Genomic DNA, 18,874 nt, shown 5'->3' with positions numbered 1-18,874 from the left:
AAGGATATGGGATATGCCAGTGGAAATCGTACCATAATCATAGGAGCACTAGGCACGATCCCAAGATCCCTGAAAAGGAATCTAGAAAAACTAGAGGCTGAAGTAGCTCCAGGACTCATGCAGAAGAGTGTGATCCTAGAAACGGCACACATAGTAAGAAAAGTGATGGACTCCTAAGGAGGCAGGATGCAACCTGGAACCCCACACTATAAATACCACCCAGTCGAATTGGAGGACTGTGATAGAGAGAGAGAGAGAGAGAAAAAAAAGTAATAATAATATAAAAATAATAGGTAGCATTTAGTTATATTGAATTTTGCTACTTGCATTCCTTACAAACCAGACATGAGGAACCTGGGCGCTAGATGCCAGCAGCTGGTTTCAATCATGTCGATTATTCCTGCAATTTCTCGGACGAATTTCGACGTCGAAATTCGCTGATGCGTGGCCGGTTCAATCGCTCTCGGTAGTGCGAACCACCCGCATGTCGTGATTATAATGCATATTGCCCGTCTTGTTATGGTGTACTCTCCGTCTCTCCTTTATTGTATATTTGTACGTTCAATTTTTCAGAATGCGTCTATACGATACTTCTCGTGAATCGGATAAGATTAATAATCTCTCTCTTCTCTCTTATTCATGCAATTTCGAATTTTTTCTTTTCAGTTAGAATCAGTGTTATCTTTGTCATGAATCCAGTACGATTAAGCTTTCTCTCTCTTTCATCTTATTTTTGAAAAATCGCTTTTTTTTTATTAACTTTCTCTTCGTTAACTTTCTCATGATTTCAATACGTCTAACATTTCGCCTGCTCTCTCTCTCTCTTTCTTACCTTATTCTCTTATTCTTGCACCTTCGAATATTTCTGTAAGAATCTGTAAGTTATCTTCCTTGTGATTCCAAGGCGATTAAGGTCTCTCTCTCTCTCTCTCATATTTCTGCGGCTGCCGATAGTTCTCCCGTTCTTGCACGTAGTTCACAAACACTAGTCGTTGGAATTCCAAGCACGTTGCCGTTCCTCAATGATAAGGGCAGGAGAAAGTTTCAGAAGGCTTTTGAGTAAAGAAAAAAAAAAAAGTAAAAAAAAAAAAAAATTTCCCTTTCTGGCTGGTTATGGGCTGGTGAATCTAAATGGCAGCGTTATAGTACGTTTTTTTTATTCTTTGTTTTTCACCTGATGAAGGATTTTCACTCTCTTGAATCCAATACGATTAAACTCTCTCATTTCGGTGGAAATTGGACTTTCATTTTCCTTGCATCACTCTCTCTCTCTCTCACACATCTTGGTGTAAAATACACTCTTCTATCCCTGCATCCCATTTCTCTCTATCTTCTTAGTGTAAAACGGACTTTCCTTATCCCGGCGCCGCTCCCCCCCCCCCCCCCCCCACCCCCCCCCCCCCCCCCAGACACAACAAGCTCTCTCTCTCTCTCTCTCTCTCCGGAAAAAATGCGGAAACTCTGATGCAATCCAGAAGCAACATTAATATTAAATCCTTTTCCCTTTAATTTGCGTCTTCCTTGAATTTAGTTAAATCCGTAGCATTTCGGTCAAGTCAAACCAGAATTCTCCTGGCCTAATTCTTCCAAATTCCCTAGCGACTCCTTTTTTCGAAATCTTTCGCTGTAGCTCTATCAAATGGTTCTCGACGTCTCTTTGTGCGAACGTGGTTACCTCACAAGCTATACATAGACAACAACGTAAGCCGTGTGTCGGGGCTATGCATAAACACTTTCTTCTGCCCGCAAAATAAGAATAAAAACAATCTTGCTTTGGCCTACTAATACTAACAAAAAACGTTAGGCTTAGCTGTGTATGTATCATAACTTGATAGTCAAGGCTGATGCTTAGTTCATGTTCTGGGTTGAGTTGGTTGAGATTGATGAAAGCAAACCCCTGACTTCTGGTTACATTCTGCTGGATATGTTGCAAGGAAGGGGCGCCTTTCTTCTAACTGGCTCCCTGTAGTACAAAAGTTAATTTAAAACAGTATTCTTGCACCCAAAGGCATACAGAAATTAGTCCAAGATATAGCCTAACGTATATAGTAGGTCTACTACACTACTACACACCCTTAGCCTGGTTCTACATTCCCAACATGAGTCGCATTTGACTACCGCTCAATGAGTCTTATAACAATGTCTTGAGGAATGTTGCTTATTTTCATATATTAAGTGACTATATTTTATAGGTTAAGCTACAAATGGCAAACATCTGCCGCCAAAACATGGTTCAATTTTTTGAACAAGTGTCGTGATAATTCCAGGTTCTTTGATACTACACTACGTAGACATGCGACAATCTCTCATACCTCTTATGGCAAGTATACACCTCACCATACCTTCTTCAAGGGAGAAATATTGGACTGTTTTCTTCTTGGCCTACGAACATCACAGCAACCTAATACGTTACCGCAAAGCACTTCCCAGGACGCAATGTTTTGTATACATTTTGAGGCAGGTTCCCAGTTTCAACAGCATTTCCCTAGACAGCTGCAAAAAAAAAAAAAATTCCCTATAATCGTTCAAAATTCCCCAAATTCAGCCTTCAATGCTGACTCCTCTCTCCAACCTTATTATTTTCAAATCAAGTGGCTCTCTTCGATGTGATGAAGCAGATAAGGATAAGCACGAAGGACAATTACAATTAGGCAAATGGAATGAAATGGCTCCCTCTCGAAGGTGTGTTACTTCCATCTTTACCATGGAGTCGTCTCGTACTTTTTTTTTTTTTTCATCAAAGTAGGGAGTCTTTCACCTTATGTCCTTGGGTACAAAATTTAAGCTGCAAACCTGATAACATTTGCAAAATTGCAACTATTGTCCAGTGGCATGTGATATAATAACAATTGTATTCATACAGTGGTAGCTAGCTATATACTAGTACTACCTAATGATCAAAACTAAAGGAGCAGGTTAGCCATATAATGAAAAATTGCTCTCCCTCGAATCCAGTAAACTCCAACATTTTTAACAACTGGCCTAAACGGTATGTAGGTCTAGCTCATAAACCTACATGATAATTATGATACTCACTGTGCATTTTTTTGAGTAATTAGTACCACTCTTTATCGCTCTTAACCATTTCGAAGATAGGTGATCGTCCTGAGGGAGCAGGTAGGTTAGTTAATTGAAAATTCTTTTCAGTAGGTTTTATGTTTTGTACCTGTAACCCATGGAATACTAGCCATTGTAATTGTATAGGCTACACCTAAACCAATGTAGGTCCGGTTAGGTTTGTCCTTTTCCTTTGACTACTGTCAGTATAGTAACTTGCCTACTTCCTGATCACCATACTGTTACACTTCCACTTGCGATGAACCTAGCCTATAACTTCTATGCCATTGCTGCTGTAACTCTTGAGTACCGTTTCTGAAGGTTCTATCACTTCTAAGATACCTAGGTATCATGTCTGCAACTTTACTACACGTCCTAAATGACGCAGGCACTGGTCCCAATCATTGCTATGCCTACCTAGTAGTATATACCTAGTACCTAATGATCATTTTGACCTAGGTATTGCATGTTTTGCTAAATTTTTTCTGGAGTTTCTTGGCATTTGCAGTAGGTTTACCCTTGTTAGGTTTTTTGTTTGATGTGTTTTGCCGATATATCTAAATAATAACTCGCGTCGGGTATTTCTTTGGAAATTACAGTTTCCTATAGTATTTGGGTTGCTTAGGTATTAAGAATTTGCCGTTATTTTTTGGCAGTCGACTGTAATTAACCCCCAGGGGCCAGTACTAAACACGGCGAAATACATTAGGCGCCCCAATCCCTATTGGATGTCGTATTCGCAGTTACGTTTCTTGCAGTCCATGCAGAGTTAATTCTCTAGAATTACCTGTTTGCCCTTTTATTGCATATTGTTAACTCTTTTTACATGTAACTTATCTTACTGGGATACGGTAATTCTAAGCCATCATTCCGCGGTAAAGTAGACTATGGCAGTTGACGTTTTCCTGCGTTATTTACTTACTGAACAAGAATTTAAAGTAATATTTATTCGGACGACCTGTGATTAACCCCCACCCCCGGGGCCAGTACTAAACACGGCGAAATACATTGGAGCGCCCAACCCCTAGTGGATGTCGTATCCGCAGTTACGTTTCTTGCAGGGTAATTCCAAAGAATAGTTCCCCAGTACTTCGGCGTGTTTTATACTGGCCCTGGGGGTGGGGTTAATTACAGTCGTCCGAATAAATATGTATTACTTTAAATTCTTCTCCAGTAAGTAAAATAACGTAGGAAAACGTCAACTGCCATAGTCTACTTTACTGTGGAATGAGGGCTTAGGCCTAGAATTACCTGGGCCACTACTACCAATATTAGTCTGCCTATTAGGTATAACATTTAACTTGTAATTTGCCATTTGTGGAGCTCTTGCTAAGTCCTGAACTGGGAGTTGTTTGTCATAGGCTAAGCTGGGAGTTCTCTGACATAAGCTACACTGGTAGTTCTTTTGACATAGACTATGCAGAGTGTTCTTTGACATAGGCTAGGTTACGCTGGGAATTGACATAGGCTAGGTTACACTGGGAGTTCTTGACATAGGCTACACTCTGGGAGTTCTTTGACATAGGCCTACACTCTGGGAGTTCTTTGACATAGGATAGGTTACACTGGGAGTTCTGTGACATTGGTTACACTGGGAGTTCTTTGACATAGGCTATACTGGGAGTTCTTTTACATAGGCTATACTGAGAGTTATTTGATATAGTCTACACTGGAAGTTCTTTGACATTAGACTAGCCAGTTTAGAATTTGTTCAGTCATGTTTTATGTACAGTAATACCTTGATTTACAAATGGTCACCGTATGATGTTAACGGGAAACAAGATGGCGCACAAGCTACTTTTTGCATTGAGAAGTGACCCGAAATTTTGAGGTACGATCTGGGAGATTCCACCATCTTTCCATTTTGTCCTCCAATAAAGCTAGCACACCGACTCGCCAAGCCACCCCACACTCGTTCAGTTCACATGGTTACCATTTCTACAACTTCTCAAAGTATTTCTCACTTTATTTTCTGCACTGTCCCCTGTATTTTGGATTTTTCTTAGTTTTCATCATGGTCCTAGGAAAGTGATGGGCAAGACCAGTGCTAAGAAGAAAAGGGTGATTACTTTGGATATGAAGCACAAAATCATAGAAAATCTGAACAAGGTGTGTGTATATTACGATCAGACAACCACATCTGTACAATTTTAAAAACAGTAGTCGATAAAGGCTATAACACCAGCCAAGGGTGTTAAAATTATATCAGAGCTGTCCGTGAAGAGATGGAGTTGTTGTTGGTTTGGTTAAATGAGATGCAGATGGCAGGAGATACTACATATAACCGAGTGAATCATGTCTTACAAGGCACAAGACATCTGGGGATTTATTGTGGAAGAGGGGGAATGTCAGTGGACAAGGCATTTGGAAAAGTCATTCAGAGCCAGTTGCGACTGGTTTGAAAACTGTTGGATGTCAAGGTGGGACAAGAGATACACGGTGGTAGAGGCGTGTGGTTTATTAGGTCCTCAATTACATAATGACGCCAGTTGCCGTCTCCAACCGGCACGCTTACTTGGCGCCTGCCTCGCCATGGGAAAACATATCTTAACAATAAACAATAGCAGGTATTCCATCCATCACCCCCCCCCCCCCCCCCCCCCCCCCCCGAGATTAAATACATGGGTATACATGGATAGGAAATAAAAAGAATACATGGATATACATGGATTAAATTGGATGCATGCGACAGAGTAATGGGACAGATCCAATAAAACAAAATAAACAGATGCTGCCTGTAATGTACATGATTACACATAAGAAGGGTGTATGACAGTCAAAGACGTCATATGTAGTCATTCATCCAAGCTGGCCTCCTGGCGTGACGTGATGGGCACGACTCCCGCACTGCTTGCAGGCTCGGCGTAGGGTGGCTGACCGGTGGCTGCTTGGGCGTGTGAGGGGCTGGATGTGTGGTAGGTGTGGCTCGCACTGGCTGGGGCCCCGATGATGTGAGTCGCAGGTGTTTCCTGTTACGGAGGGAGAGGCGCCCGCTGCCGTTCAGTCTGACTAGGAATTGTCGGTATGGGAGCATTTCCGTCACGATACTGGTACGGTCCCACAGCTTGGTGGCTTGATTTTGCACTCGTACATGGGAGCCCGGGTTGATGACGGGAAGCGTTCTGGAGGGTCCGTTCTCGTCCCCCGGTGAGGGCAGCAACCATTGTCAGCCATCTGACGTTCTCTATGCCGGAGGGTTGCCCCCCAGTGTTTGTCTACCGTGAGGTGCCAGTGGCCGTAGGTACGCCGTCTCTGGAGCTGCCTGCCTGCTGCCATCTGAGCGGGTGACTTATTCATTCCGCGGAGGGGTGTGTTGAGGTACTGCAGCATAGCCAACGAGGACTTGTCCATGTCGAGGTTGCTGTCGCTGCCCGTGTTGGCCATTATTATCCGCTTCCAACATTGACCGCGGCCTCTGCCCTGCCGTTGGACTCCGGGTACTGGGCAGATGATAGTCGCACGGACACGCCCCACAACTTGAAAAATTCCCCCTCCATTTCCTCGCTTGCCAGATTAGTGCCCCCGTCCGTGGAGATTTGCTCCGGGGCCCCCCACCTGGCGAAGTAGCGATGTAGCTGGGTCTTGATGTGAGAGGAGGAGGTACCGTGGGGGAAGTGGGCCAGCTCCAGCCAGCCTGTGAGCCTATCTGCGTAGGCCATGTACATGTGTCCGTCGTGCTGGAACATATCTGCTACCATCATCTGGAAGGGGTACTCAGGGGGTGGTGTGATGATGAATTCCTCCGCGGCCTGGGATGGTGCGTGAACGTCGCATTCTTCGCACAAGGAGCGTCGATACTGCAGGTCCCCCTCGAGTCCAGGCCAGTATACCGTCTGGCGCGCTCGTCGTTGCATGGAGTCCAGGCCTTGGTGCCCGCGTGTAGGTTGGCAGGCCACCTGCTGACGAAGGGGCTCCGGTGTAACTAGGCGGACGTTGCCACCCTGTTCAAATGTGTATGTCACTAAGTCTTGGACGACGGCCAGCCTCTCCCTGATACCGTAGAAGGGCCGAAGGCATGCAACTTCCTGGGACCCTGGCCATGAGCAGCTGATAAACGGGGTCGCCGACGGCGGCATGTCTGATACTTGCCTCGTCCACGACGCAGCTTTCGTGCTCTACTGCTGCCAAGACCGCGGCTGCCATGGCGTCGGTGAGGTCCTTGTCGAGGTCCACGTCGTGGGTGCTGGGATCGCTTTCAAATTTCAAGGCGGGGTATCGTGATAGGAAGTCTGCCGCACTGTTACGCTTCCCCAGCAGATACTTGACCCTGAAGCGGTACTGCAGGGTTCTCTCCTTCAGCCTGAAGAGACGGGGGTTGGAGATTTCCGTAAGGGCCCGATCCCCCAGCAACTTGGTTAATGGGCGGTGGTCTGTCACGACGGTGAGGTTGGGGCACCCAGCAGGAACAGCCTTGCCTTTTTGGAGACACCAGGCTACCGCGAGGGCTTCCCCCTCCCCCACGGCGGCGTAGCCAGCTTCAGCGGTGGTGAGATGGCGGCTGCCGCATAGCGCCAGGGCGCCACCCGCTCGTGCAGCAAAAGGGTGTGGCGGCGGAGCTGCACGCGCAATACTGCTGGAGAATAACAAACCCTATGCCCTCTTTGTTCCAGTCAGTGATCGCTGCTGTGGGGCGGCTCCTGTTGTAGTAGGCCAACCCGTTCTTTGCTAATTGGCAGATTGTGTCCTGAGCGTGATGGAATTTGGTGCGGAGTGCCTCGTCCCAGTACACTAACTCCCCGTTGGCTTCTTGAGAGCTCCCTGAATGTGTTCATGATGGGGGCTGTTGCGAGGAAGGGTGCCAGCTGGTTGACGAATCCGTACCACGCCCTTATGTCGGTGATAGAGGGCTGACACGGCATTGGGAAATTCTTGATGCCCGCCAAACGTTCCTCTGTTGGCTTGTAGGCCTCCCAGCCCAAGTTGAAGCCCACAAAATCCACTTCTCTTCTTGCGAACTGGAATTTCTCCGGCTTCAGAGTGGACGCCATTTTAGCTGCGCAGGTTTCGAGGAAGTCGTTAGGCATGCCAGAAAGCCCTTCGATGCTGTCGTTGTAGAGCAGGGTGTCGTCGACACACTTGTATTTCCTGGATATCTTGGATGGCGTCGTCGAATCGTCGGGTATACGCATCGCCGGCGGAGCAGTGTCTCATGGGGGTACGTCGGAAACGAAATCTTCCCCAGGGGGTGATGAATGTGGTCAGGTCGCGACTTTCCTCGTCTAGCTCACCTGGTGGTATCCCCACCCAGTATGCGTCCGTCCGCCACAGTCTTGAATGTGTGCTTGGGTACCCCGGACCACCATGTCGAATGGGGCTGGGGTATTGTGTGTCTCCCCAGGCAAGATGTTTTGAGGCGCTGGTAGTCGACTGTACGGCGTGGCTGTCCTGACTTCTTGGCGACGACCACCATACGGGCACACACTCGGCCGGTCGGCTGCCCAGCAGGTACTGGTTCTATGACGCCACGGACGACGTCCTCTTCGAGCTGGGCCTTCACTTCCTCTTCCCAGTTTTTTTTGGCACCGATGCTGGGGTGTGGCATGCTTAGGGCATGGCTCCTGGGAGCAGGTGGATGTGGTGCGGTTCCCCCTTGCATCACTGGCAGTGGCTTTCTGGCTGTGTTAAACGTTGTCGTGGCGAAATGTTGCAGGAGCCAGGCTTCCAGTCTGGCTGCATGCTCCTCCTGGGCGGCAGGGGCACCTCGGCGGGTCGGGGTGGTACCTGGGCGGCCCGTTGGCTACGCCGTCGAACAAGCTCACGTGTGCCACCGCGGGGTGGGGTGGGGGAACTCCTTGGGTACCAGCTTCAAGTCCCTGCAGGCGTCCAGTGACAGGAATAGGTGTTTTGCCCGACTGCACGAAGTACACGTCCTGCTCCGTGGTGCGGCCTTGCAAGGTGACGTGGCACACGGCGGATCCAAGGCACTTCAGGGGGAGGTTTGCTACTCATCCCGCAAGGCGGCACGGGGTGTAAGGGCTGCTGGGCGGACTTGAGGCGCGACAATAGGGAGGGCCCGCCATACATACCTGTGCCCCGGTGTCCGCCACGGCGACGACAGGCGCTTGTACTCCTGTGGCGGTGTGGACGACTGTTACCTCCACTACTGGTGGCGGTGAGGTTGGCGCCCGCAACAAGCACAGCACTAGACACATCTGTCGGAGATTCTGGCCGTTTTTGCATGGATTTCCTGCAGCATTTTTGATAGTGGCCCTGCTTGCGGCATCCGTTGCATACGGCGGACTTGGCGGGGCATGAGGCTCTGCCGGGGGCGTGGCGGCCGCCGCAGTTCCCACAGGGAGGGGGTGGGTGGCCCCTACCTGTACCAGCGACGGTTGCATTCGGATGATCTGCCTCGGATATCTCGCTGCCAGCCGCGAGAGCAGTTTCCCGCCAATTGCATTGGCGCGCAGCGGCGTCAACACGGGCCGCCTCGTAGGCACAGCACCTAGCCCTAGTGCGCTAACACTATTAATGTCATTGCTACATTGGTACACGTGACGACGCATAGCCTTATCACTTAGGCCCACCGTTAACTTAGGTAATAACATATATTCGGCTAGGCTATACTGACACTGAGGGCACTGGAAATTGCAATTGGTGGCCTTTTGGGAACACTTTAAAAAGTAATCACTAACGCTTTCCGCTGGGCCTTGCATCGCATTGCAAAAAATCCCGACCATAACACAGCACGGTTTGTAGAGCGTAACACAATATCGCGAATGAAATCCATGGCTTCCGTAGCGGTGAGGTTACTCCATTCCTGAGAGGTGAATCTGGCGTCCAGCGCTCGTTGCAGAGGGGGCGTGCAGTATAGCCTGATGTGGTGGACGACCTTGTACGGTGGTAGTCTGCACAATTCGATCCAACATTCCATCGATCTTCTCCAGGATCTGAATGCGGCGGGCTTCAGCTCGATTTCACACTTCTCCGGGGCTTCAGACGAAGGGACCAGGGTAGCGTGTGTCGTAATCTGGTCACGGAGGGAGTTGATCATTTGTTGCTGTGCCGCCATGGCCTACCTGGCTTCTTGTAGGGTAGGAACGAGCCCACGGGGGACGACAGGGGCGGGCGGCCCTTGGGGTGGACTGCGCTGAGCGACGCTGGAAGGGCATGGTGAGGGTCACGTTGGTCCTTAAAGAATCACTGCGCCATGTTGGATGTCAAGGTGGGACAAGAGATACACAGTGGTAGAGCGTGTGGTTTATTAGGTCCTCAATTACATACTGACGCCAGTTGCCGTCTCCAACCGGCACGCTTACTTGGCGCCTGCCTCCATGGGAAAAACATATCTTAACAATAAACGATAGCAGGTACTCCATCAAAACTTTAAAAAAAAGACTGGTATTCACTCCATCGTCAGGCATATTGAGGCAGCCAGCTTCGATGTGAAGGCAGCCAAGGAGTTTGTTAAACATTTTACTGGACTGGTAGAGATGGAAGGACACATCCCTCAGCAAGTCTTCAGATGTGACGAGACCGGGCTCCTCTGGGAAAAGATACGAAGGAGGACCTCCATAACAGCAGAGGAAAAGAGCATGCGAGGTCACAAACATATGAAGGATAGGTTAGCCTGTGTGCTGTGCACAAATGTGAGTGGTGACTGCAAGGTTACACCGCTACTGGTATACCACTCGGAACACCCCATAACCTTTAAGACATAAGCTAACTAAAGAAAATCTTCAGGGTAGGTGGAGTGGAAACCCCAAAGGCATAGGTCACAAAGGATATCTTTGTCAGTGGGTAAATGTCTCACTGCTTCACCTCTGCCTTCGCCTTCGTGTGATCCTCAAGGTAAATTACAATTAATAAAACCAGTTTATTTCTTTAAATTCACTTTTATTATGTATTATTATTGTTTTTTCTACCCTATTTTGTAATTAGATAAGGCTTTTTTTTTTCCTATTTAAAAAACATGTAAAAAAAAAAATTGATGCGTGTTATGGGCGCCACCAGTACAAATCAATAGCATTTCCTTTGATTTTAATGGGGAAATTAGTTTTGATATTCATGAGCAAATTATGAGGTCGGTCACATACAAATGTAAACTCATTTGTCTAGGTACCACTGTTTATGAATTCCTACTAAAATTTAGTCTAGGCTAAACCAGTCTTTCTTTTATATTGTGCTTGCCTTGTTGCTCACTACTCCTACCTAAATCCCATTTTCAGGTCAGCTTTATTAGGCTACACCTGGTTGTAGGCTATAGTACTTGCATAGCCTAACCTATGTTACCTTATTGGACAAATCTAACTGTATCTTTGTTTGCACTCTCGATTAGTGTAGTGCTGGTTCCATTGTGAAGAATGCAGGCATTATATTGCAGTGAAAACTATACTAATGGCATCCAGAGACAAAAGTGTAATGAACTTTTTGTCGAGGTTATCTGCCTATCATATTGAGTTCATTTATCCATGGCATGCTACTTCATTATGCCAATATAGTTTTATAGTCCGGTTAAAAAATAAAACAATGCAACCTTGATAAACTTGTACGCAAGTGATGTACAGAAAAGGAAGCATGTAGAAAAAGAGTCGCTGGACAAAGATACCGGTATCTCGGTACTGATGGTTTATTAGAGATGAGCGAGGTAGCCATTGATGCTGTGGATGGATATGTAGTACCCAGCTGGACAGGTTGTCCTTCCACTGCTGCGATGGCGCCTTCCTCCGTAAAACTGCATTGACAGCTGGGTTGTCAGATCTTGCAATCACCAGGCTTGTTGGGTTGTTGGCGTTGCAGAAAGCTTCATGGCCCCTGGTGCTTCATGCAGTTTCTGGGGACCTTCACTTAAATGCTTTTGAACTTGAAACAGCACAAATTAATATGGCATTGCAGGTCTCACTGTAGGTATTTCGCACAGTGAAAAAGGACTCATAAAACAGTAATAGGCTAATAGTGATGTATGACTAAAAGCTTAAAACCGGCACTTTTCCGTCCTCAGGAGAGTTGTTCCTTGTACTGTAGAGGGGCCAGCAATGGTGCGGCAAGTGAATTGACTCTACAAAAATATACCAGGTCCACTGTAGCCACGTGCTTAAGATGGAGCAGTTCAAGAACAAGGGGGAGGACCTGAGTCCTGGATGAGCTTTCAACGAATTCTAAGGCCGAGCTTGCCGAGCTTTCCGATTCGAACCCCCTTTTACAACCTCTGGAGATTACGAGGGTCTGGCATCTAGATGGTGGTAGTGGGCATCTTGCCCTGGCATTGGTGACCTCGTGGCCCAAGTTCCAAGATGGTGGCGCACACATGCTGATTCTTTGCCTCTCTGCCAGTGGGCTTGCCTCAGGGAAGGATTAACATTTCTTCCTGGTTCATCGCCTGAACTTAGAGGTTTGTCTGCAGTGAACTTGAACAAGGAAAGTGGATTAAAGAAAGATTGTAGGGGTGAGTTGGTCCACAGTGTATTATACAATATCAAATGAAGAATATAATATTAGTTACTTGACGATCTTTTGACTTACGAGATGGCATGTGAGTTTACTCTTGACAATATGTATACAGTGGTACCTTGACATACAAGTTTGATTTGGTCCGTGACCAACCTCACAACTCAATTTGCTTGTATGTATATCAAAACTAATTTCCCTATTAAGTGAATGAAATGCTATTAATATCTTCCAGCCCCCCAAAACACACCAAATTTTGTTGTTACATGTTTTTAGATTAGAAAAAACAAAAATGCACTTGTATATAAATAAATAATGTATAAAACAATATTGATACATAATAAAAGTGAATGTAAGGAAATAAACTGGCTTTATTAAATGTACTTTACCTTGAGGATTATACAAAGGCGATGGCAGAGGTGGAGCAGTGAAATGTGGGTACAGAGGGTGGTGGTGAGAGAAAGACGATTGCTGAAGGAGGTTGTTTACATGTGCTCTATCGCTAACTGAAGTTACTTGCTACATACTTAAATGCTACATTGCTAAATTTAATTTGCATACTATGCTACACTTTATTGCTAAACTTAATTGCTATTTTAAAAAAAAAATTTTGTTTTGTGATTTTTATACTTATTTTTATTTTTACATCACTTAAACTTCTTCCTCTTCACTGACTTTGGCTTTTTTTAACTTCTTCCTCTTCACTGACTTGGCTTTTTAAACTTCTTCCTCTTCACTGACTTTTGGCCTTTTTGACGCACTTTATTTCCTCCTCACTTTTTATTTTCATGAAGGATGTTTTAACTAAAATCCTGTTCATCGAGGTTTGTTTCTTCCTCCCTTTCAAAATTTGGCGAAAATTATATGAGCAAGCATCATTAAACAGCGCCATTGCACGACCTATTAAAAATTCTTCTGGGGATTTTCTTTTCAATAAACAACTAATTTCTACAATCAACTTACCCTGTCAGATATATACATAGCTAAGACTCCGTCGTCCCGACAGAAATTCAAATTTCGCGCCACTCGGAGCTACAGGTAGGTCAGGTGATCTACCGGCCTGCCCTGGGCGGCAGGACTAGGAACCATCCCCGTTTTCTAGCATATTTTCTCTGTCGCCGGTGGTATCAACATTGTTGTTATTACCTCCTGACTTTAGATTCTCATTTTTCCAACCGTTTGATCAACGTTTTTTTTTTTCGGCTTTTTGGTGACGTATTTGGATCGAATCGTTTTTGGCATTACGCTACTGTGGACTGTTTTTTGAATAACTCTTTTGGATTTTTCTCAGTATGTCTGATTCTAATGTGAGTGTGAGAATGTGTTGTGAATGTAGCTGCAGGGTGATGATACCGAAAGCTTCGGTTGATCCCTCACACTGTATGCCGTAAATGTAGGGGGGTCAGTGTTCGCTATTAAATACTTGTAAGGAATGCGAGGATTGAATGCAGAAGAGTGGAAGACTTTGACTTCTTATTTGAAGAAGTTAGAGAGGGATAGAGTTAGACGGCTGAAAGGTGTGAGTTCAAGGCCTATTGAGCCTTTCACGATAATTCTAATCCTACTGATGTAGATTTCTCCCTATATATCTCATTCTCAGAGTGCTTTTTCGGATTCGGCATCGGAAATCGCCAATCTGAAAGCTACTATAGAGACATGAAATCCAAAGATGGCTGACTCCAAAGGTAAGGCTAGTGATAGTGAGCATTTCAGTGAAGTGAGTTCTCCCAGTGTTGTGGAGGGGGCGTTTGATCGTCCCTGCGACGCTCCCAGGCCTAGACCTCTTCCAAGCTCCCATGCCCAGAGGAGAAGGAAAGTCGAAAGCCTTAAGGAGGGTCGTGGGGAATCCCCAACGGTCAGACGTCCCTTCAGCTAGCTCTGCTTCATGGCAGGCGGCTCAAGGGCGCTATAGAAAAAGCGTCTTTCGCGCGTGTTTCTCGTCCTCTCCCTCTCCCTCACCTAAACGAGGGTGGAAGGAGTCGAACTTGTCGAGACCGCTGAAGCGTCATATGAAGCCTGACATAGATTCGAGCCCAGAGCGCTTCTCAGATGACGCTCCGTCTGCTATTAAGAAAGCGAAGGTGGCGTCAGTCGCCCTGACGCTTAGCGAGGAAGTACCTTCATTCTTCTTCCCCGAGTGATGACGAAAGGCGTCATGCACTAGACGTTGGGAGAAGCGTCAAGAAAAGATAATTATGGCAGTTCAGGAACAACTGTCATCTCTTGTGGGAGTTTTAGCGCCCGTCGGAAGGACGTGACGCTTCCAATTAAGAAGTCTCGTCCTCTCTCACCTGCTCAAAGAGAAGCGTCAGACAGACGTGACACTGCTAAACGTCTTGCAGAAGCTTCGAGTTCGAGAGCTAGAACGGGGGCTTACGAGAGTTTCGTAAAGCCAGAGAAACGTAAGACGTCTTTTAGAAGTGAAGCGTCATTGAAAGCGGATCTTAGACGTGACGCTCCGTACCAATATTATGACGCCAAGTAGGACGCCTTTAGAGAGCGGAGCGTCTTCCAGGCGCGAAGCGTCATCAAGACGTCAGCAAGAGACGTCAGCCAGGACGCTCGGAGAACGGGAAGCGTCATACAAGGCGTCTTCTAAAGTTCAAGAGAAGCCGGAGCTTGTGACGCCTTCCAAGTCTTTTAGAGCGGAAAGAGGAAGGAGTATCATTCCCTTAGCCCCTCTCCTATTAGGAGTTTTTTTGTCTCCTCCAGAAGAGGAAAGTTCAGAAAGGAGAACGGAGACTCAGATAGATCCCGAGTTGGAGGAAAACTCGGATGATGAATACATGGAAGAGAGGGTCTGTCCAACTATAAGGTTTTGACTACCCTGCTTCTTGAGGAGTATGGAGACGAGTTGACTCCTGCTGCTCCTCCTTCTACCGCGCTCGCTCTTTCCAGTGCTAAGACGAAGAAGCCTTCGTCTTTTCTAAAAATGAAACCCACCATCTGATGAAGAGGGCATTACACGCCTTAGACTCATGGATGAAGTCTAAGAAAGACTTAGTCAGGACAGTCTTTTGCATGCCTAACCAGCAAGATTAGCTGGAAAAGAGGCATATGGTATAAGACGGGAGAGAATATGGGTATCGATCTCTCCCTTACAACAGAGGCAGATTTTCGACTTTAGTTGACGCTTCACGTCGACAAAGTCTCAATTCAGCACGAATTACGTGGGGTATTTCAGAAACTGGATCATCTCCTCAAGGGACTCTTTCATGTATTGGAAGTCTTCAACTTCTTAGATTGGTCCCTTTGGGTGATGTCCAAGAAAGCCCATGATTCGGAAGGAATCGAACCTGAAGCCCTGTTATGCATTTTGTCTTGCATTGACAAAGCGGTACAGGATGGATCTTTTGAAATCTCTTCATTATTTGGAGCAGGTCTTTTAAAGAAAAGGACGGTGTATGGGCGCCTTCTTAACAAAGGCATCTCGCATGCCTCAGAGGGCAGCTCTACTGTATTCGCCTCTTTCTGACTTTTTGTTCCCTTCATCAGTTAGTGAAGGACGTTGCTCACTCTTTAACTGAGAAGGCGACTCAGGATCTTCTGACGCAGTCAGCTAGGAAGAAGAACCTGTTTCTGCCTCTGACAAGAAAGGACCTAGTACATCAATGCAGCCCTTTCGAGGTGGTCCGACCTCCAGACCTCCCGCAAGAAGGAAGGCTCCGGAGAAGAGAGGTAGGTCTGCCTTTCGTCCCTTTAAAAGGGAAAAGAAACAAACTCTCCCTCCTCCAAGCACCAGTAGGTGCCAGGCTCCTGGGATTCGTGAGGCCTGGACACTGATAGACGCAGACGCGTCTTCATTGACTATCATAAGGAAGGGATATCGTATCCCTTTCCTGAACACTCCTCCCCTAACATCAATACCAAGGGAACTATCAGCAAGTACAAGGACCCTGTGCTGAGGGATACTCTTCGATCGATGGTGGAACAAATGTGGGACAAGAGAGCGATAGAACTAGTACTGGATCAAAACTCCCCGGGGTTTTACAATCGCCTTTTTTCTGTGTGGCGAAAGCCTCGGGAGGCTGGAGACCAGTACTGGACGTCAGCTCTCTGAAACAAATTTGTTCAGAAGGAGAAGTTCTCCATGGAGACTTCTGCTTCAGTCCCTAGCGTCATTACGACAAGGAGATTGGATGGTGTCATCTAGATCTCCAGGACGCCTACTTTCATGTCCCGATCCACCCTTCATCGAAGAAGTAACCTCCGTTTCATGACGGGGGGAAGGATCTTCAGTTCAGAGCCTTGTGTTTCGGCCTGTCCACAGCTCCTCAGGTCTTCACAAGCCTGATGAAGAATGTGGCGAGGTTTCTTCACCTCAAAGGATAAATATCTCTCTGTATCTGGACGACTGGCTCATCAGGGCCAGATCAGAGAGACAGTGCTTGGAGGACCTAATGTTAACTCTAGATTTGATCAAGGCGTTGGGATTGCTCGTGAACCTCGAGAAGTCTCAGCTGACCCCCCAGACAAGACCTAGTCTATCGGGGATTCGGATGGATTCTCGGGGTTTTCGAGTTTTTCCTTCGCAAGAGAGAATCGCAAAAGGTTTGCGAATAGGCTCTCTCTTCTTAGAGAAGGAACAAACGTCAGCGCGGGAATGGTTGAGCCTTCTGGGGACGCTTTCCTCGCTACAAAACAATTCTTCCTCTAGGAAGACTACATGTACGTCCGCTTCAATTCTTCCTCAAGAGGTCTTGGAGCTGGAAAAACCGGACAACTGTCGGACGTTTTTCCCATTCCAATGGAGACAAAGTCACACCTACAATGGTGGTTGCTCCCTCTGGAAGAGAACAAAGGGATCTCTCTAAGAACACAGAACCCAGACCTAGTGTTGTTCTCCGACGCGTCGGAGAGAGGTTGGGGAGCGACATTAGGCTCAGAAGAGGTGTCAGGCACCTGGGAACCAGCACAGGTGACTTGGGCACATAAACTGCAAAGAGCTCTTCGCCGTACATCCTGGCTTTGAAGAGCCTAGAACCTCTGGTAGCAAACAAGGTAGTGCAAGTAAATGTGGACAACACCACCGCACTTGCCTACATTCGGAAACAGGGAGGGACGCACTCCTCGTTCCTTTACGAGCTGACGAGAGACCTATTACTTTGGACGTCTCACAGGAACATCTCCCTACTGACAAGGTTCGTACAGGGAGTAAAAGAATGTGAGGGCGGACAGGCTCAGCAGGAGGAACCAGGTCCTTCATACAGAATGGACACTACACGAGGGAGTGTGTCTCGATCTCTGGTCCTCTGTGGGGGACTCCTCATGTGGATCTCTTCGCAACATTCATTTCAAAAAGGCTCCCAGTGTTTTGCTCGGTCGTGGAAGATCCAAGAGCACTTATGGAGGGACGCCTTCTGCCTGAAAATTGGTCTCGAGTAGACGTTTATGCTTTTCCCCCATTCAAATCCTGGGGTTAGTAATGAAAAAGTTTGTGGCGTCAAAGGAGACGAGGATGACGTTAATAGCCCCCTTTTGGCCGGCCCAGGAATGGTTCACGGAGGTGGTAGAGTGGATCGTAGACTTTCCAAGATCCCTACCAAGAAGGACGGATCTTCTCAGGACAACCACACTTACTTCAAGAGGTACCATCAAAACCTCCCCGCTCTCGCTCTGACTGCCTTTCGACTATCGAAAGACTTGTCAGAGCGAGAGGCTTTCTTGCGAAGTGGCAAGCGCGATCGCGAGAGCACGCAGAACCTCCACTACGAAAGTAATAACCAGTCGAAGTGGGAGGTATTTAGAAGGTGGTGTAGAGCCAAGAAGTTGTCCTCCTCCTCTACCTCTATAGCGGAAATTGCTGATTTCTTGCTATTCCTGAGAGTAAAATCTCATCTAGCCGTATCCACAATAAAGGGATACAGAAGTATGCTCTCGGCTGTATCAGGAACAGAGGATTAGATCTGGCAAATAACAAAGATCTCCACGATCTCATAAGATCTTTTGAGACTTCAAAGTCTAAGGAACCAGTACCTCCGAACTGGAACTGGACGTAGTCCTCAAAATATCTGTCATCGGATAGATTCGAACCTCCTCATCTGGCATCGTTTAGAGACATAACTAGAAAATGCCTATTCCTATTATCTTTAGCTACGGCAAAGAGAATTAGTGAATTACAAGCTCTGCATGGATAAAAGTAGGATTCAAGGTGGGAGACTCGGCTATTTGCCTCGTTTAAGACCCTGTTTTTAGCGAAAAACGAGAATCCCACGAATCCCTGGCCTAAGTCATTCGAAGTCAAAGGAATGTCGAGTCTCGTAGGCAGAGAAGCAGAGAGGTCTCTATTGCCCTGTTAGAGCGCTGAAGTTCTACCTTCAGAGAAAGCGTCAGTTGGGAGGTCTAGACAAGGTCTTTGGTGCGCGGTAAAAGACCCCACAAGACTGATGTCCAAGAATGCTCTGGCGTTCTTTGTAAGAAAAAACGTCAT

The 18,874-nt window shown here is 46.8% G+C and overlaps 1 protein-coding gene across 1 annotated transcript; it reads right to left on the bottom strand.

The window, feature by feature from the left end:
• Positions 1-6,443: 6,443 nt before the first annotated feature.
• LOC135220030 (uncharacterized protein K02A2.6-like) lies at positions 6,444-6,911 on the bottom strand. Its single transcript, XM_064257360.1, has one exon. The coding sequence runs from the start codon at positions 6,909-6,911 to the stop codon at positions 6,444-6,446; it is 468 nt and encodes a 155-aa protein (XP_064113430.1).
• Positions 6,912-18,874: the final 11,963 nt, after the last annotated feature.

This window comes from Macrobrachium nipponense, chromosome 20 (genome assembly GCF_015104395.2).
Source record: "Macrobrachium nipponense isolate FS-2020 chromosome 20, ASM1510439v2, whole genome shotgun sequence".
Lineage (NCBI taxonomy): Eukaryota > Metazoa > Arthropoda > Malacostraca > Decapoda > Palaemonidae > Macrobrachium > Macrobrachium nipponense.
The sequence above is the reverse complement of the archived record's forward strand: the minus strand, read 5'-3'. Positions and strand labels throughout refer to the sequence as shown.